The sequence below is a fragment of the Anarhichas minor genome, unplaced genomic scaffold, assembly GCF_050575085.1.
Source record: "Anarhichas minor isolate MPS153535 unplaced genomic scaffold, ASM5057508v1 ptg000028l, whole genome shotgun sequence".
Taxonomy (NCBI): Eukaryota; Metazoa; Chordata; class Actinopteri; order Perciformes; family Anarhichadidae; genus Anarhichas; species Anarhichas minor.
In genome coordinates, this window is record NW_027466474.1 from 4,838,409 (window position 1) to 4,858,818 (window position 20,410).

The 20,410-nt window shown below is 40.7% G+C and overlaps 2 protein-coding genes across 2 annotated transcripts; both read left to right on the forward strand.

The window, feature by feature from the left end:
• Positions 1-276: 276 nt before the first annotated feature.
• tspan6 (tetraspanin 6) lies at positions 277-5,819 on the forward strand. Its single transcript, XM_076103449.1, has 8 exons — positions 277-363; positions 2,629-2,817; positions 2,906-2,980; positions 3,064-3,168; positions 3,441-3,596; positions 3,733-3,816; positions 4,890-4,974; positions 5,111-5,819. The coding sequence occupies exons 1-7, from the start codon at positions 277-279 to the stop codon at positions 4,956-4,958; spliced, it is 765 nt and encodes a 254-aa protein (XP_075959564.1). The 3' UTR covers positions 4,959-4,974; positions 5,111-5,819.
• A 1,645-nt stretch (positions 5,820-7,464) lies between these two features.
• On the forward strand, positions 7,465-9,424 carry mid1ip1l (MID1 interacting protein 1, like). Its single transcript, XM_076103460.1, has 2 exons — positions 7,465-7,624; positions 8,136-9,424. The coding sequence occupies exon 2, from the start codon at positions 8,226-8,228 to the stop codon at positions 8,718-8,720; it is 495 nt and encodes a 164-aa protein (XP_075959575.1). The 5' UTR covers positions 7,465-7,624; positions 8,136-8,225; the 3' UTR covers positions 8,721-9,424.
• The last annotated feature ends 10,986 nt before the right edge of the window (positions 9,425-20,410 follow it).

Here is a 20,410-nt window from a genome sequence, read left to right on the forward strand (position 1 = left end):
GTGTGTACAATAATGAAAGTGTTTTCAGTCAGTTTTCTTTTTTAAAGCTTTTATTCTGAAAGTTGCACTTGACGATGTGATATGAATGTCTCCGCTGACTTCACTCTGGATTGTTTGGATCTGTTTTTCTCGTCAGGAAAGTGAATCTGGGTTAGTGACGACACTTCCCCCCTCTCTCTCCCTTTATCCCTCAAGTTTTTTTTCTCCCCCTCTCCCCTCAGTGAGAAGTCAACTTTTCTCTCCTTTCTTTTTGTAGTTTGAAGTAAAAACACAACCATGTCGCCGCCGTCTCGACGGCTTCAGACGAAGCCAGTGATTACCTGCCTGAAGACCTTCCTCATCTCCTACAGCCTCATATTCTGGGTGAGCTGCAGTCACGTAATGGGGGACAACAAGCTAAAGGAGCAACAATGGGGCTAAAAGCCGCGGCGTTGTTGCCAACACGGCAATCTAACGCAGTGCCCTAACAATCACACGGAGTTAAATACGTTGAGTAAATGTGTTTAGTTTAGTTAAGTAGAGCTGGTTGTCTGTTGACACAAAGAACCACTTGTTGAAAATGTACCGACCGTTGGAGCCGTTTGTTTGTGTTCAGATTTATCAACGTTTCTGTGTCCAAAACAGCCGTTAGCTACTTTTTATCACTGATTTAGAAAAACGTCACACCTAACGTACAAACTACAGTTTAACTTAGTTATTATACCTGATGTTATTTATTGAAGGTTCGTTTTAACACTTTTTTTTAAATTGTTGTACTATAAACCAACTGAATTAAATGTTAAACTGCAACGATACAATGTATGGGCAGGTAATTTATTTTCCAGTTACATCACTTCCTGTAAAGAGTTAATTATAGGGTGGCAACAAACTTATTGTCACTATTTAATCCGTCTTTCTTTTCTTGATTAACCATTTGGTCCATAATATGTCAGAAACAGACTATGTCAATTTGGTACTAATTTGAGTTTTTATTATTGGAACCTTTTCTTATCCTTGTATGTTTAATTGTATGCTTTCATGTAGGCAAATTTCACAACTTTTTTAAATATTAATGTTAACTTTTCTTCTTTTATGCTAATGTGAGGTAGTTGTAGGAGGTTTTAATGTACAACTAATCGACAGTACTGGGCACTAACTTAAAAAACATGTTCATAATATGCTAGCAAAGTTGATTAAATTAGTTTTAGCATCAACACTTTCTAACAGCCCAAGCTGACATCTTCAAATGTCGACCAACAGTGTAAAACCCAAATATATTCAGATTTATTGTCGCATAAGACAAAGAAAAGATGCAAATCTTCATATTTGAGAAGCCAAGACAAGAGAATGTTTAGTGTTTCTACTGGGAAAATTACTGAAAATAGTTCCTGATACATTTTCTGTTGATGGACTTGTCAGTTAATTAACTAAGAGTTTATTATTGTTTATTAACCAAATAATTAAATTAGACAATAATCGTCACAATAATTGCTAATAACTGCTAGTTGCAGCCGTAAGTACATGTAAGAAACATCTAAACATAAGCTTGTCTTGTGAAGATAATGAGCAGACATGTTGTTGCCCCCCCCCCCCCCCCCCCATCTTTGTACTGAGCAAACAGCAATCTCTCAGGCTGCTGCTGCTAACACAAAGTTCAGGTCAGTGCTTTTATCTGCCAATTTATTGCTCTTGGCTGGTTGAGCTGATGCCTCCCCTCAGGCTAATGACTTGTGTGGGCAGTCAAAAGATGCTGAGATGATAAAAACTCAGGCTGAGGCTAGTGTGTGTGTGTGTGTGTGTGTGGGGGGGGGGGGGGGGGGGAATCCCAGGAATCCCAGGTGTGTTTTTATTAAAAACGTTGAACGGTAATTTATAAATATATGATCTGTTGCATCTGAAGACTGACACAAGGAGGGGTTATCAAATATACGATGATTGTGAACAATATTAGAGTTTTTTACTCGATACACAAAGTGAGTCAGAGCTCCAACATCCCACTTTAACTCGTTGGCTTCTCTTCACCTGCATTTCCTCCACTGGGAACAGGTTTAATGAAGGAAATCAATGAGGGAAATTGTGTTTTTCACACCCCAGCATGGTTCTTATTTAAAAGTATCCCAGATTCAGTGCTGATCACTGGTATATCTGGAGGCATCATCATAGCGTTAGTATAGTGTCGCGTTTTCACCAAACAGGATGGAAGAGGTTAGGTGGTGTGAGCGTTTGGTTTCAATTCAGGCTGCAACTAATCTGACAAATATTTTTTGGATTCATTTATACGATTGTTTGGTCTGTAAAATGTCAGAATATTGTGAAAATATCAGAAGTTCCCAGAACCCAAACTTACATATTAACATGTCTTATTTCTTCTTCTACAGTCCAATTTTTACATCCAATAACTGGTTTTAAAAACAATTCATTTTTACTTGTCTGGATGTCAAGTCTTCAAAGTTTAGCTCATAAACATGAAGTTATTTTTTAAAATCATTTAAAGAAAAAGGGAAATAGTATAGATGTGATTTGATACATTATTGCTTAGCGTTAACTGTTCCAGTGTGGTTTTGAGACTTTATTCTCAGGTTTTGGTTCTAAAAACCTGCACGTCTGTGTCTCTGTCTCTCTGCTGACTCTCCCTGCTGTGGCCTTCAGTTCACAGGAGTGATCCTGCTGGCCGTGGGCGTGTGGGGGAAGGTGAGCCTGGAGGCCTATTTCTCTCTGGCCTCCGAGGAGAGCACCAATGCGCCATACGTCCTCATCGGGACCGGCGCCATCATCGTTATTTTCGGACTGTTCGGATGCTTTGCTACGTGCCGCGGCAGCCCATGGATGCTCAAACTGGTCAGTGGAGGTGCAGCAGCAAGTTCCCTGAAATATTCCCCTGAGATGTGACCTTGTTTGATTGTTTTATACGCACTGCTTCCTTCAGTATGCCATGTTTCTCACCTTGGTGTTCCTGGCTGAGCTTGTGGCCGGTGTCTCAGGCTTTATCTTCAGACATGAGGTCAGTTAACTGTCCAAAACACTCAAATATGTTTTTTTTTTAATGGATCACATCCGCTCTCTAAAATATATTTGATTTGCCAGATCAAGGCCAAGTTAGGCTTTGCCTTTGAAAACGCTGTGACGACCTACAACAGCACGGACAGCAGCAGCAGCAGCAGCGCTGCTGTGGACGCCATCCAGAGGACTGTAAGTGGGCTGTTTTCCACGACGCTAATGGCGTTACTCTTATCTGACTTCACTTGTTACTCACTGTACAAAGCAAAGAACTCTAGTTTATATAAGAACATTGTAAAAGGGCAACTGAACACTGAACCCACATAGAGTTTAACGTTTAAAACATGTTGCTCTCGTCACTGCTGGTGTTTCGAAACATCATTTAAAAAATACATTTTGACCCATTTTCTGTAGCTTAAAGAGATTTATTGCGACACTAATCATTTTGCTTTATTTCCATATAGTTGTTTTGCTGCGGGGTGAACAATTACACCGACTGGCGCGAAACAGAGTACTTTAAAAAGAATGGCGTCCCTGCCAGCTGCTGTAAAGACAACGCCAACTGCTCAACAGAGATTCTGAAAGACCTCAACAAGGCTGGGACAGAGGTGTACACAGTGGTGAGTTCACTGCCTCACACCTCCATACTTGTGTCGTTTTAATGGCTTTAAGATTGTGTTTTTTTTTTTTTTTTTAGGAACAATCAGTCAGCTGAAAAGCTTTTAAAACATCTATAAATGTGTATTTCTGCTGTAGGGCTGCTTCGCACGGGTGACCCATGTGATGGAGTCCAACCTGGGAATCATCGCAGGGATCTCTTTTGGGATTGCGTTCTTCCAGGTACAAAACAAATGGGACTGTGCTGCGTGCACATATCATTTGTTTATTTCCAGCGTTGTATCTTGTTTTTGTAGCTTTGGTTAGAGAAGCATTTAGGATGCAGTGACACAGGCGAGAAAAGTAGGGCAACATCTGGGCAGATGACTTTGTAACATCTGTTAACCTTTTGGCTAATTCTGTGGCAATGACAGTAATGTTTATTAATGTGCACCGTCTCTGTTAAATTAACCAATAAGTAAATAAAATAACGCGAGCAGGAAACCAGACATATTGTTAATAAATTCCAGCTTTAGTGGCGTCCTGGAGGCTGTTTAAGACACTGACCCCCCCCCCCCCCCTCCCCTCATTTTCTGTCTGCTATATATGGCATACTGTCTAAAAGGCGACAATGACCATTAATACGTACTAAACACACCTGCTCCAGTCACTCCCTCACTACCGTGTTGCATTTTTATAAATATGCCGACAGAGAGGGTTCTAGCAGGGTTTGAGGGGGTAGTTACCCTTAAATTGTTGTGACTCCTTAAAGCGTTAAATTTGTAATCGTGTCACTTGCGTCCTCGTGCACAAGAATAAACAAAACTGGGACCCTCTCATAAAGCAGTACTAGTACTGCACCATTATTTAAAGTAGTGCACTGTATTTAAAATCCCAGTTTTCTGCTCACTATAGAATACATTATCTGTCTTTTTATATATTGAGTAGTGAACGAGTTTTTCACAGCCATGATTTTTATGACTTGGAAAGCAAACGCGGCCACATCAACATGTTGATTATGAATCACCATCGCATTGTAAAACTAAGTACAGGAGGTCAAAGTTGAACCAGATAGTTGCTGTGCAGAATCAAGTAACATTTACAACCTTCGTTTTTGCTTTTGAATGATGGTTTATGCAATATAGTCTGTGTACAGTTATTTATAGCCTGTCTAAACACCAATGCAGTCGCCCTATGCACAGCTGTATCTGCGGTTATACAGGGACATTTATTCTTAGAACTGATAAAACGTTTCGTTCCCTTTAAGTCTGTCTGTTTTGATTAATCTGTGTTTCGTTAAACGTGTTTCCTCTCAGCTCATTGGGATATTCCTGTCCTGCTGCTTGTCTCGATACATAACCAACAACCAGTATGAGATGGTCTAACGGTGACCTTCCACAGGTGAGACTTGTTATCGGCAAAGTTATAAAATATTGAGGAAGTGAGCTGTTCTGAATTGCTGTTCCTAGTTGGGAGACTAGCTGCTTTATGCCGGCGTCTAACAACCTGTCTGACATTTTTCCTTCTGTCTTTGCAGGTCTCTGATTGGAAGCTCCTGATGCAAATAGAGTTGAAAGAATCTCCTGTGATTTTAAGATTGTGTGCGTGTTAGTTGATATCATTTTAGAAAGGGAAAAACGCCCACTGCTTCTTCTTTTATTCACCAATGACAAATGAGCAGAAGGGGAAAAAAATGGAAAAGGAAACCCAAAACAGGATGTTATCTGCAGTGTAGTCTGACCAAATGTTTAAATAAAGGGACCTGAACATTTAAGAGATCATTTGTTACTCCTGAGATTTAATTCGGGATTTCTATTAAGCGTAGATGTTAGTTTATTTCAGTTAATTGACCAATTGTCAGCATTTCCATTTGTGTCTTTGTATAATGCAGCTGCCTTATTTTGTAATTATGCTTTAAAAAACAACTCTGTAGACAAATGTTAAACGTCTCTGCAACACTAAGTGAATTTCTGTCTGTGTGTGAAACCAAAATAAGCCTGAGAGATGGACGAAGAGGTCGCCAACCTGAAATCAAGTTTGTGTGATTCACAGTCAAGACTTGTAGAATGGGCCTTACTGATTACGTAGGCCAGTAGTGTTAAAAAAACAAAACAGCATTCATGTGTGCCAGTTACATTCGCCGGCCAACTTCATATCACAGTCGTCAGTGTTAAATTGTTCTTCTTTTTGTGGATGCATGTGAAATACTAGACAAAAAAAATAAAGATTAAATTTAGTATCTTCAACAGCGTGTGTGTGTGTGTGTGTGCTCAGAGATCTGCATGCAGCTCAGGATGCGTCTGTCCCACAGATGTCTGTAGGCTACTGTCATGTGAAGAGATGCAGATGAACATGACTACATACAAAATACAACAGGAATTTAGTTTCTCAATATGCGGGATAACTTTTCATGTAACTGTAAGGATATAGCATAGATGCATAGTTTAGATGCCTCAGTGCAGTTTGTCGAGAGTTAGTATGAATTCATTTTGATTGAGGTTTGGCACTAACTCTCAAATATTGTGTGCTATAAATGAAAATGTGACAATTTTGGAGAAAATCTAGAAATGCATTCACTGTTTCATTCACTCAGATTATCCTAATCTAGAGCAGGATACGTCAACAACAATTCACATAGTGTGTGTGTGTGTGTGTGTGTGTGTGTGTGTGTGTGTATACACACACACACATTCTCCTGATGTTATAGATGGAGAGGGGACTGAAACGATGCACATTTCATATATGAAGCCAAAAGTAAGTTATGAAACACAGGTTTTCTGAGGTTTTCAATGTCACAATATGAGTCTTTGATTTCATGTTTTCTGTTAGAATCAGTAATTTCATTAGAAACTAACATGGCATGTGTGTACTCATGTAGTATTTCCCTTAAATACCACCAAAGATAACTCGGCACTCTGGTAATATGACAGTATATATATATGTTGACAAAATAAATCTTACAGTCAAGACTAATTAACTTGTTGGGCTCCACTAAAGGGCCGCAAAAGAAGTGTCAAGGGTCGATTGACAAGTTTAACATAAAATATTAACAAATCTATTTCTGCAAAAGATAATGTTTTCTAGACTTTGCAGTTTTTCTGTAACTTAATGGATAAACATCCCTCCACAAGCCAATAAAAATAATATTATTGAGCTGACTGCTAGACTTTTGCAGGTTCCAGAGTTAGACTTGCCACACAGCAGGATGGTCACAGGTGTAACTAATAACCTCCACGATGGTCTGACACTGTCTTATCATCATAATTAACTAAATGAAATACACCTGTGCACTGCTAGCATACGCGCAGATAATAGTGTCACTATTTCATGTTGAACGTGGACACAGATGGTCATTTTCAAGCTTAAACTATCAGGTAATACCAACACCTTGCTTTGGAATAATTAAAGATTGTAGATGGAAATTGTTATTTTGTATCTACTGTGATTGACAGGTTAATATTGTAAAAATAATATGATTAGTTTCTGTTCAGACATGTGGGGGGGAAGATTTAGTTAACAAAGTCCAACCACCAGGTGGAAGTGCTGTGTAACTTAATAAATTAAGGAAGCCGAAGAGACAGTGGAGACATGAGGAAAAATACTAAACGGTGGACTTTGCATTCATTATATATATTTTTTTATAATACAAAGCCAAATACACCGTGACTCCCTGTGCACATTTGAGTCTGTTTTGCCTTCAGGCTGCAAACGGTCTGCAAAGGAGCGGCTGCAGATAGTTGCAAACAAACGCAGTTGACTGACAGCTCTGAACTGCCGTCTGATTGGTCAGTTTTGGATCAGATGCTATTAAGAGTCCGCCTAAATCCATGCTGGCCCAATGAGCTGCGTAGAAAAATCCAGGAAGGGCGGACTGTATAGTCTATCCTCCAGCCCAACCCGGCTGTCTGGTATAAAGTCTGAGTTCAACCGGCAGACAGTTGAGGAAATTTTGACTTTCCTTCCCGGCGGGTGGTGTGCAGACGCTGAGAAGACGTGGTATATTTAACCAGCACGCCAAGAACCATTTTCCTCAGGTTACCTCGTGGTTCAGGTCAGTCTGCATCCTTTTTTAGATTCAAGGCCTCTGACGCGAATAATGCCCGTTTTATATGTAAGGCCTCTGACGCGAATAATGTCGTCTATTGATGCGATTTAATATCAGGAAGTCGAGGTCGTAATGATGCGAGTCGGCTGTTGCACTACAGCAAATTGAGGGAGATTATTAATGTAACTTCTAGAAATGCATTGTGTGTGTGTGTGTGTGTGTGAGGGGGTTGAGCTACGGATGAGACGCAAGCTGCCTCTGTTATTTCCTGCCTAGCTGCACTAGTGTGTGTGTGTGTGTGTGTGTGTGCGTGTGCGTGTGCGTGTGTGTGTGTGTGTGTGGGGTTATGAATTAGTTCCCTTTGCGCTCATGCTCAATGTGTAAATCTGTGTTTCAAAGTGCATCAGCCCTGGCTTTATTACATTTTTTTGCAGCGTTTCATCAATTTGTGTGCCGTTTTTTTAAATTTTATTTATTGTTTTGCTGCATCCTCATGTTTCCTCTCTCCCTCTTGCAGATCAGCCACCTCTAGCCGAGCAGCTCTGCCTTAACATCACCACCTGCCAGCTCTTACACCGTAACCAAGCCGACCTAAAAAGCCTTCAAAATGATGCAAATCGACTCCGCCAGCAACAAGCACTCCCTCATCAACGTGATGCACCGCTTCATCGCAGCCGCTAACAACATGGACGAGACCATCATGGTGCCGAGCCTGCTGCGGGATGTGCCGCTGGAGGAGTGGCCCGCCGGCGAGCTGGAGCCCAACAACAACCGTAATCACGAACCGCCGTGTCCCAACAAGCAGAAGGACATGTACGAGCACTACCTGCTCCTCAAGTCCATAAAGAACGACATGGAGTGGGGTCTCCTGAAGAGGGAGATGAGCAGCGGCGCCAGCTTCCTGGAGATGGCGGTGAAGCAGGAGCAGCAGCAGCAGCCGGTCACTGGAGACCTCCCTTCTGACGAGAACACCGACCTGGAGAACCAGTTTCACTATCACCTCAGAGGACTGTTTGGAGTTCTGTCCAAGCTCACATTGCAAGCCGACCACCTCACCAACAGGTACAAGAGAGAAATTGGAGGTGGAAACTTCATGAGATAGAAGTCGCTACATTTTTCTTTCTTTCCCCCCCCCCCTCCCCCCCCTGGACTGCTTGACCTGCACTATGGGATGTGTTGAAGGGCCCCCCCCATCTCTTCCTGATAGATCTCAATGGTCAGTGAACTGACCAGGGCGACTTCTCTCACTCCTGAGAAGCGACACTCAAACTTTCCCGACCAAAACATACCTGGAACCAGTGACGCCCGCACGTGTCCCTCTGCCTGTCTCGGTGCAGAGTGGATGCTTTGTGTGGCTGAGGTTTATTGAATCTGTTCCATAAGGCCACGCTAACAGAGGCCACCACGCCGGTTTATGGAGGAATTTGCCCTCCCTTTTGTCTTTACATTTCTAGTTTGAACATGAAATGGTCACCAGATTGTGAATAAAAAGGTTTCTGACTGTAGGAGAAATTGAATGCTGGTTATTCTGTCCCTCCTTTTCAAAAATATAATTGTAACGCTGAGCCGAAGGGCTCTTAAACCTGCGGAGGTTTTTAAATCTTTCCTCTTGGTATTACTGTAACATGGTGTGCCTTGATGTCTTTTCTTTTTATACCCTCATGCCCTGTTCAATTACTCCCCGTTGTATGACTGCTTAAATGGTTCATCAAGGTGTTCATGATGAAATTATTCATTTGTTTGTCCTTGGATATTTCAAATTTTATATTGAAATGGTAAAACTGAAATAAATAATTTGAAACTTTATTTGCTTTGTTTGTCACTGTGAACAGGAAGGATGTTGGGGGTCTTGCGGCTCAGTTAGAAAACATTTCTTTTCAGTGCCGAAGGCTGCACAGGAATGTGTAATGATGCATTAAGATGTAAGCTCGTTACTTGACTTGCTGTTCCTTATGTAGGGTGAGTTTAGCAGCTTATATAATGTAAAGGGCTTTAAAGTGCTTTACTGAGGATTTACCTAAAGGAGACTATTTAAAGATGTCGTGGCTCTAAAGCAGAATTTGTTAGCTAAATGCATTTTGGTTCACTGTTTTATTGCAGTTGTGCTAAAATGCAACTCTCCTGCAGCTTGTTTGACCTTCAGGGTGCAGTAAAGCAAATATTTATTTGGGGCTTTTGCCCAAAATTTTGATGCATTTTAGCACCAATAAGTTTAACACTCATGTAGCTGTGGTTTCAATCTTAGAAAATGGCTACAAACCAAATTCTTGTACTTTTGAATGGTTTTGTACAAGTTTCTTTACAGATGAGCTTTTTTTTTAAGACTAATAAAATTAAATTGTGGCTGTTCTACATGTTACAAAGTGTTAACAAATCCCTCAGCACAGTTTTTGATTTATTGACCAAACGTAATCTAATTTTGTTGACATTTACCATCCACTAATCATCTCAAATGGTGCCAACAACTGGGAGGGTTATAAAAGCTGTAAAGTGCATTGACTCATCAGAAGTGATAAGACTTGATGTAGGTGACACAATAAACTTGATTAAACCAGACGGCACATGATCTTCAAAACCTGCAGGAATTTGTCTAGATTTGGATGATATCGATCACATATTTCTTCAGCTTTGTCACAGTAAACGTGATGCAGTACGGTGTTAATGAAACATTAAATTTATATATATGTTGCTCCAACGGGCCCTCACCAGCTGCCACATCTATCCATCACCTAGTGAAACCCTCCCCTTAGCAACAGCTCCACCACAAGCAGCCAATCCGGTTGCAATGTTTGTTTTTTTTCCCTCTCAAAGGCACAGCGGTGATGAAGAGATTGTGGTGTAATGAAGGGCATCCAGGAAAAGAGTGGAGGGCAGACATGGTCAAACAAACTAGTGCTGCTCTGACCAGCAGCAGCGATCACACCGCGGTTTAAAAGAGTTTGCATAGAACGTGCTGCAGGAGCCCTGTGGTGGGAGGCTGCAGTCTTTTTCTTCCACTTACAATGGGCCAAACAAATGGCTGCAAATCAAAATGGCTGTGCTGGTCAGTGTGCCTCAGCCCACTTCGATAAACTGGGTCAACCAAACTGGTGACAGCTGGCCAGACAGTGAATGTGAATAGAAAAAGGGTTTTCTATTACACCATTTTAAACGGATAAAAAAAACACAGCAACCAAATCTACAGATTTACATTAATTAGATTTACTATTGAGCCTGAACTTAAAGCAAAAGCTCAACATTTTAGGTAATCTGCTTATTCACTTTGTTGCCATAAGTTAGACGAGAAGAGAGAGAGAGAGAGATAGATACCACTCTCTCATCTTTGTCTGTTAAATATGAAGCTTGGTTAGCTTAGGTTAGCATAAACACTAAAAAGACGTAGCGGCTAGCCTGACTTTGCCCAATGGTCACAAAATTCACCTACCAGCAACTCTAACGTTACATCTTCTTTGTTTAATTCATGCAAAAATTATTTATTCACTTTAGAGTTTCCCTTCGGATAGTGAGGTAGCTGTGTCTCCCCCCCACCCCTGTTTCTAGTCTTTATGCTAAGCTAACCTAAGCTAACCAGCTGTTGGCTATGGGCTTTTCTTTAACGGACAGACATGAGAATAGTATCAATCTTCTTATCTATCTTTATTCCTCAGACTATTCCTTTTACACTATGAACTGTCTCAACCATGGTTTTAAGAAGAATATAAAAGCTACTTATGTATGATAGTTTATTTGTTTAGATATTTGTCACATTAAATGAGTGATATCTCCTCAAATATATGCTTTGAAATCATATTTTTCATTGCACGCTCCAACAAAATCTCAAAGAGCTTGAACCATGACATTGATATTCTGTAATCCAGCTCCGACTGCCTGCATGCTCCAGTCTCCCAAGTCACGTTAATGTCTTGAGAAACCGGAGAGCAAATTGTTGCAACCACCCATAAAACTGTTTCAAAGTCCATATTCGAAAGTGGGATATTACATTTAATGTAACACAACCTAAGCGTGAACAGTAGTTTAGATGTCTGATATTTTGGGTCAGTGCTGGCGTGTCGTAAAGGGGTTTCGGGTTCAGTGCAATGTGACCGACAGCTCTTGAGGCATGGGAGACATTTGGTGTTGAAAGGCCTCTTGAAGTTCCGTGTGGTTGGCCCACCTTCCCTGCCAGCATGAGGCTGCGTGATCACAGACTTGGCAGAGAGTGGCATGAGTCTACAGGCGTCTACAGGCTTCATTTCAGCAGCAATGTCTATTGCTCAACAGCTGTAAAGCTCCTACCTGACAAGAGATAAAGTTTCAGACAACCAGACAGAGCAGAGATTTTTTGTGAGGCAGGTCAAGTTGACATGATACAGGTAATGTCTAAGGGTCAATAACGTGATTCTAAATAAAGGTTTATACCTTTTTAGCAGTGCTCTTACAGCATCAATATATACCTGGCAGTCACGCCTAAACCCTGTTTGCTCAGGTCAGCCATATTCTGCACTTTCTTACGGTAACAGCACTGCTCCCTGAGTCAACACCGGAGTGCATTCACTGTGATGTTTGCTTTAATACCCAGTGAAACCTTTGAGTTAACTGTGAAATCAAACACAAGAGACAAATATGTGACTGTTTGCTTGAAACTGTGAGAAGATTTGGATTTAATAAAGAAGACATTTGTAGCACTGTCTATTGCTCAGCAGCTGTAAACTCCTACCTGAAAGAAATAAAGCTTCAGACAACCAGACAGAGCATCCATCCATCCATCCATTTTCCTCCGCTTATCCGGGGTCGGGTCGCGGTGGCAGCAGGCCAAGCAGGCTGACCCAGACTTCCCTCTCACCGGCAACATGTTCCAGCTCATTCTGAAATAAAGGTTAATTCGAGGAGTACTGCAGCAGGCAATTCACTTACTGGCAGGGGTTGAGGTAGTATCAAGTTGCATTAAAAATACTCCATTACTAGCATCCTGCATTTAACCCAAGTGCAAAGATATTAGCTGCAAAATGTAGTTTAGTTTATAAAGGCAACACTGGATCATTATTACTGGTGCATTAACTTGTGAATTATGTAAGCAGTATTTTATTAAATATGCAACACTTTTGACCATATCTTATGGAGTTTGCTCTGGTGGCTGTTGGATACGGTCGAGAGCTCCGGTATAAGCTAGTGTGTGAGACCTTGAGTTTCTCATAATTTACACGTATTCTCAAGGTAAAAATAAAGTTTCCAGCATAGAACAATATTTCCCTCTAAAAAACTGTCCAGTAGAACTAGCATTAAACGGAAATACTCAAGTAAAGTATCTCAAAATTGTTCTTAAGTAGAGTATGAGTAAATGAACTCAGGTACATTCAGCCAGGTAAACTGGAAGGTGACCTCCAGCAGGTGTTTAACTTGGTACCCAGGTAACTGTTGCTTGTGATTAAAACAGGTTTGTTGTTGTGTAATGTCATCGTTGTATGTTGCCTGCATGCAGCGTTGCCACGGGGTAAAATGATCTCATGAGAAAGACGGTGAAGCCCACATTATTGTGCAAGGCTCAGATTTACAATACGCTGCCTTGTTGTGCTGCAGAAATAATGATAACCAGCTTGCTCACTGATTTAATTAACATTTCTGTGGGTTCAATGGCTCACTTGCAGCACAAGAGCAGCAGAAACATCCGTGAAGACAACTGAGACTCTCCTCAGGCTTTGCATGATGTTATATAATAAGAAAGTAATATTCTGAAAAGAATATAGTTAAAAGTAAGTAGGCCTACAATATAACTAGAAACGGATCAACCACATACAAGGAAGTGAAAAAAACTCTCTCATGCTCTCTCTAGAGCAGGGGTCTCAAACTCCCGGCCCGTGGGCCGAATCCGGCCCGCCACGTCATTTTATGTGGCCCGCGAATCCGCCAGCAAAAAAAAATAAAAAAGTACAAATTTTTATTTTTATTTATTTTTTAAAGTTAGACTTGATAATAAAAATATCCCGATAGTCGAAATTATGAGATAGAAAGTCGAAGTTATGAGATAGAAAGTCATAATGATGAGATTGAAAGTCAAAATTATGAGATTGAAAGTCAAAATTATGAAATAGAAAGTCAAAATGATGAGATACTTAAACACAGTCATAGAAGCAGCTCTTTGGCTGGTTACTGTACATTTGACATGGAAATGTATTGGGAGTACATTGAAGACTACTTTAAACGTGGCTTTAAAACACATGAAATACTTCATGTGGGATTGTGCAAACGCACCCTTGAAAGGATTTTAAGCTTTGAACAAAGTTATTGTAATAACTTGTTTGATATTTGTCTTTGCTATTTTCTTTAATAGTTTGATCTTTGATAGAGTAATGTGGGTTTCTTAACCCTAAATTAAAAGGATTTAAGTTATAATAACAGAAATGTGCTTAAATATATTTTTACATTTATATAACTGCATGTACAATATTTTTACACTTGAATAAACAATAATCAAATGCAGAGAGTTATTTAACAATATGTTACGAGTAGTTACATTTACAACCGGCCCTTTGTGGGCGACCATGATGCTGATGTGGCCCGGAGTGAAAATGAGTTTGAGAGCCCTGCTCAAGAGCCAATGTTTTGGTTTGTCCATTCTGGGCTACTGTAGAATAACTGAGGCGCAACATGATGGACTCTGAAGAGGACCTGCTCCTTCTGTAGATATAACCGGGTCATTCTAAGTCAACAAATCCCACCTAAATCCAACACACTGTTCCTTTATATATTCTAATACAAAACTATATCAATGAATAGCTAGTACTTGTACATCTATGTAATCTACAGCCATGGTCGAATTATTAGAAAAATGGGCCCCTGGACACAGACATGTAATGGGCCCCCAAACCTTCTACCTGGAGCGAGACATCCAGCCTGAAAGACACACATAACATTTTGTAATTTTCCATTGTCGTCGCAATGGTAATTTTGCAATAATTAAAAAAAGAAGCTCATCTGCATGATGAATACTTAAAGTACAAGTTGCATGTAATACTTTTACTTACGTAGGATTTGTAATGAAGAGTTTTTCTTTTAAATGAGTATTACATCGTGGTATTAGTACTTAAGTGAAGGGTCTGAACACTTCTTCCACCACTACTGCAGACCAACTGGTGTTCTCTACAGCCAGAATGTTTTTGGTAACTATTCCTCCATGAATATTTTGTCATTTAAACAAGGCCTCTGTATCAAACTTTGATTATGGAACAAAATATTGCAGATTAAATGTCCGTCTGTCTGTCTGTCTGTCTGTCTGGTCTTTTAGCTTCAGATCGGCTTCAGCTCCGTTGTCTTGTCAGCATGGCGACAGAGACGTGAAGCCAGGAACACCATGTTCTCTTTTAGGCAGAGGCTGCACTCCTACAACACAGAAGCACCACCCCCCCTTCCTCCTTCTTCCTGGTCTGTGTGATAAGTTCTGGCCTCGACCGATAGCTCTGTTGTTTGGGTTACAAAGGGATTCCTTTTTTACAGAAGGAAGCCCATCTACCCACATCATTACACTTGCAAACCCGACACTCTGCCATCGCTGGTGAGCACCACACCAGGATCAGTATGTGCGAGCTCCGTGCAGAGGGGAGGGATGTATGAGGTTATTTAAAAGGCGAGTGGGTGTGGAGTCGAGCTGGAGCAGCTTACAGCCTGACACAGAGCGTCTCTGAGAGCGAACAATCCAGTCCGCCGCCCGGCCTTGTGTGCTGCTCTCACACACTTTATGTGTATAATATAGGTCAATACAAACTTCTGTCGTGCACACAATGTACACACGCATATAGAGTCAGGAGCTTTGCATGCATATGTTTTTTTCTTTGTGTGTATATTTTTCCAAAGATGATCTCTGTGAGTCGTTTGCAGAAGTGGAAGAAGCACTAAGAGCTTTTATTTAGGTAAAAAATTATAAACAAATAGCAAAACCACTTTAAAAAAAATAATGTTACAAGCAAAAGTCCTGCATGCAAAATCCTGTAGAAGTATTATCAGCAAAATGTAAAAGTAAAAGTATTCAATCAACAGAATTGCCCCGTTCAGTGTTGTGTTGGTTAAGTGTGATTTATAATAATGCATCACATTTTAGAAGTTGTTAAAATGTTTTGTATGGAAAAATGTATTCTGGAAAATGTTATGTATAGCTGTCAGATGAATATTGGGGAAAAAAGTGAATATTTACTCCTAAATATACTGAAGTAGAAGTATGAAATAGAACAAAATCTAAAACTACTTTCCACCACTGGCCCTCGTATGTTTATACAGTGATGGCGCTCTGTTCCTCGAGTCCTCAGTTAACTGTAATTATCAGGTAGGTGATAACCATCAGGGTCATCCCTTGCAACTGAAGTCCTCCGGGTCTGATCCACAAACAGGTAAAGACATGAGGTCTCTGCAGGTCAGTGCCAGTGTCCATCTCTGGTTGGTCGCTGCATTTAATCCATTCTTCAAGACAAGAGGCCAGACAATGGCTGTGTGTGAGTGCGTTCAATAACAAAGCAGCCCTCTGTTGTTAGTGGGAGCTATTAGAAATCGCTGCAATCCACAGAAATTACAGTGATCAAATTTCAAACGTCAGAGTGTTTGTTTACAACTAAAACTTTACCTTTCAGCGAGAGGATTTTGGGGTTATCAAGGTCTTTTGTTATCATTTGTCGTCGGTGAGAAATCGACATGAAGCCAAATGTTTTGTGAGACAAAGAACAGAGAAGTGGCCTCCTGTTGTATTTAATGAATTTACTCGCCTTCAAGTAGCAAGAAAATGCAAAGTGAAGAGTTTCTCCATTTTAACCAGATGTCATGTCTGGGCGAGTTTTAAAGGCATGTACAGGCTGGCTGAAATGTTGGCTGCATACAAAGGCAACAGCTACACTTCAACTGATGATTCAACTGCTTTCAGTGTTGAACGTCAACTAAAATTTTGCTCCTGTTGTCAGCAAACACACTTCTGACATGTCAGCTCCTTTCAAACTGACACTTTAACTGCTTTCAGCTCATCCTCTTCAACTGCTAAGTCTCTCAGTGCTTAAACACAAACTCAACTTCCTACAGCTCTTAAAATGGAAATGAACATGCCTTCAGCGATAGCACTTCTGAATTCAACTCCTTTCACTTAAACATTTCAATTGAGATCAAACTAGCTTTCATTGTTTTTTTTTAGGCACATGCAGGTTTGCTGCAACTTTGTTTCTCCTCATCTGACTCTTCATCGTGTGAGTGCTTATTGACAAACTGGCACCACAACTTCCCACAGCACTTAAATTAAAAATGAACATGCTTTTAGCCATTGCAGTTCAACTGCTTTCAGCTCTAACATTCAACATTAAATCACAATTCAAACTTTTTTTTTTACTGCTCTTCAACTAACAATTCAACTCCTGTAAGTACTTCAAATTAAACTGCAGCTCCCATACAATATGAATCATGCAACTGACATTCAACTGCTTTCAGTGTTTTTATGTCAACTGAGGTTTCAGTCTGCTTTCGTCTCTTACACTTCAATTGACATTTCAACTGACCCCTCAGCTCCTTTCAGTGCTTCAACTTCAACAGCAGTTTATTTCACATTCAAATTATACATTATTTTAACACATTTGAATCTTTTTTTTTATGATATCTGCACGTGCACATTTTAATATAGTCCTCTTCTAGTTTGCTTAACCTTTATGTGGCTGTAAACTCAAAGTGCAAATGATTTCAATCAGATTTCATTACTGTGTCTGGGTGACTGGGTTTCTCAGGCTGGCTGAAATGTTTGGACAAATACCAAAACTAATTCCGACGTCTGGACGAGGTCAAGCTTCTTGTGACATAGTGAGGGCCGACACATGACAGTGTTAGTTTCCGCGCCTGGCTTATATTTAGAGCTGATTCAGCCAGAGATAGCAGCGGATTAAACGCCATTCGATCTCTTGATATCAACACGAACAAAGCACATTTAACATCCTATGAGAGCGTTATTTCAAAGCAGTGCTGCAGCTTGTATGATTTGTCAATGTGTGGTGGACAGACATTCAACAGACTCTTGCAGACGTAACTGGCTGTGGAGAGAGAGAGAGAGAGAGAGCACATTCATCTAAACCCTGTTGATATTAACAAAAGAGCCCTGTGGAGTCTCACGGGATGAAAGCTAGTTTGATCTGTCTCAGGCACTAAAACATTCCCCAAACGTCCAAAGGACAATTCAGACAGATTACAACGTTTATTCTGGTATGTTTAAGATTCTGGTGGGCGAGTTGTTAATGGTGACTGAGAGAAAAGGGAAGTATCGAGGCTGAGCTTTAGATGCCAGCTAAGTGAGCTGGACTTCCCCCTTCTCTTTCAAAGAGGACTGTTACGTAACTGTTACACCAGATGTACTCAGTAAACCCGACGCCTAAGAGGCACTCATTATCATAACAAATAATGTACAGACGGGTACAAAATAACCATTGACAACCTGAAAAGCCCGTTGAAGCATGATGGCATGTGTTGCTTTGACTGGATTTAAAAGACAGGGAATCATTTCATTGGAAGATTTGGTAAAAAGAAACAGAATATGGTTTAATATGACATATGGTAAGTTTAAGGTAAAGTATATATAAAGACCACCCATCTTCCTTACACACACACACAGACTTAATGTAGTGTGTATATTTATATAATGTGCTGTTGTACAAAACATTGCCATCCCTCATAATCCCTTTGTCTCCATGTAAGGCTGGCCTCCCTTCCTCTTTCCATGTCAGTCTGTCAGTAGGTCTTGTGCAGACTTGCCCTCGTTTTCATCCAATCAGATGCCACAGCCTCACAACAGGCGGCCAATGAGCGGTGAGGTAAGGCAGGGGCTCGGTGAAGGGGCCGGCCCCGAGAGCTCGTCCCCATGTATGATGTAATGAGGCTTGCTTTACAGGAGAGTCAAGATTTCCCAAAGACTCCTAAAACTCACAGACACATGATCCCGTCACTTGGAATAGCTTGAACAATCTGGATAAAGTTTAACCAGGAAAAAAAAGCCGGAATTTTGTAGTTTGAGGTGCCAAACTCAAATTTTTGTATTTTAGAATCATCATATGCAATTAGGAGTAGGTTATGAAAATATTTTAATCAGATATAAATCGAAATGAAGCAGCCTAAAATCTGGCCACATGCTATCACTGCCATGAGACAAAGCGCTGCAGCAGCATCAGTGGCTGAACTCGAGTAACCTCATGGGGACTGTGCAGGTTTCACTGAGGGTCGGACCATCTGCACCATGGGGCCTGTACGGGGCAACGGCTGGTATGCCACATCCCAGTACAATAACACATCACATTCACACTGAGACTTCAAACTGAGGCCCATATGCTGCAGGGAAAATGTTGTATAACAGGATATTACGGCGGCTCAGATATTAGTGGCGTCATTGGGAGAAATATGCTTCTTTTTCTTGACTTCTTTTTTTAAACGCATTCCTTCATTTTGTCCTTGAAGTTCAGCTTCAAAATAGAAAGTAAATACAAGGTAAGCTTTTGTGCCATTCTTCTAAATAAATAATGTCATTAGCCAAACTGATGATTTTATTGTAATGGGTAACAATAATAAATTTAGTAAATTAACATAAGACTTTTACGCGGGTATTGACTGTTTGTGTGTTAAGTCTCTCATGGAAGATGAACAGCTGCCCTGCGGGCTAAACAGAAGTTGTAACTTGTCTCACATGATGCCCTCTTCTGGTATTTGGCTCTGTTACTTCACTGCATGAGGCTCCATCGTGTCTCGAACAGCAACAGTTTTGTAACTGTTGCTGTTCGAGACACGTTTAAAATTGTAGAAACTAAAAAGTCCTTTGACCGTCGCTTCGGATAAGAAAAAACTCCCCAAACAAAAATCCCTAGAACGTGGGGGAAATGGAAGAAACCTCAGGAAGAGCAACTGAGGAGGGACACTGTGTGTACAGAAAAAAAAAACATAATAAAATTACAATACAGACAATCCTTGTGACAAAGTGATACACAGAATGTGAACATACTGTAAAGATAGATCCAGGAGGATGTCAAGCAGCATCCAGGCTGTCTCCACACAGCTAGAGCCTGACCTACACGGCCTCCTCTCAACCATGTAACCTGGAAAGAAGACAGGCTACACAAACGCACATAAGCAAATCTCAAGCACATCTGTCATGCAGACGTGAGAATGAAACAAACACACAGAGGGAGAGAGATTCGACATGTAGAACGAGGCACCGACAGCCAGGAGAGAAAGAGACGTCGCAGGTACGCAAGGAAACAAGAGGGTTATTGAGAAGCACTTTCAGAAAGATAATGTACTTTTAGTCTGCAGGACTACTAGGCTTAAATTATACATCGAGACTGAGACCGACCCGCCAGCCAGATAAGTAGAGAATAAGCAACTAATTGAAAGGCCTGAACAGAATCACACTGATGTCCATGATTGTTCCAGAGGAAAGGTGTATGATAGGAAATGGCCCTTTGGCCCGACAGCAAAACGTTACAATAATCCAGGCTGGATGATGCAAAGGCCTGAATTAGGATCTCTGCATCAGCCGTGGATAAAGAAGACCATATTGTAGCTTTATATTGCATTGGTGAAAGAATTTCAGAATTTTCCTGTGCTGACGAAAAGAAAGTTGAATCGAACACAACACCAAGTCACTACTAACTCATGTATTTGAGCTTTATGAGATCAGATAGAGGAAGAGAAACAGGCAGCGAATTGCTGCTTTCACTTTTAATATTAACAGTCACCGTCACTGGTTCCCTCTAGTGGGTAAAATGAATGTCTGAGTTATCAGATATAACATTGAGTCACTTTAACATTTACAGACCTGGG

Bases quoted from the DNA above. Each gene is read 5' to 3' on its own strand.
- tspan6 (XM_076103449.1), top strand. From the start codon at position 277: ATGTCGCCGCCGTCTCGACGGCTTCAGACGAAGCCAGTGATTACCTGC. The intron at 364-2,628 runs GTGAGCTGCAGT...TGTGGCCTTCAG, and splicing joins CCTACAGCCTCATATTCTGG to TTCACAGGAGTGATCCTGCT. The intron at 3,597-3,732 runs GTGAGTTCACTG...TTTCTGCTGTAG, and splicing joins GGACAGAGGTGTACACAGTG to GGCTGCTTCGCACGGGTGAC.
- mid1ip1l (XM_076103460.1), top strand. From the start codon at position 8,226: ATGATGCAAATCGACTCCGCCAGCAACAAGCACTCCCTCATCAACGTG.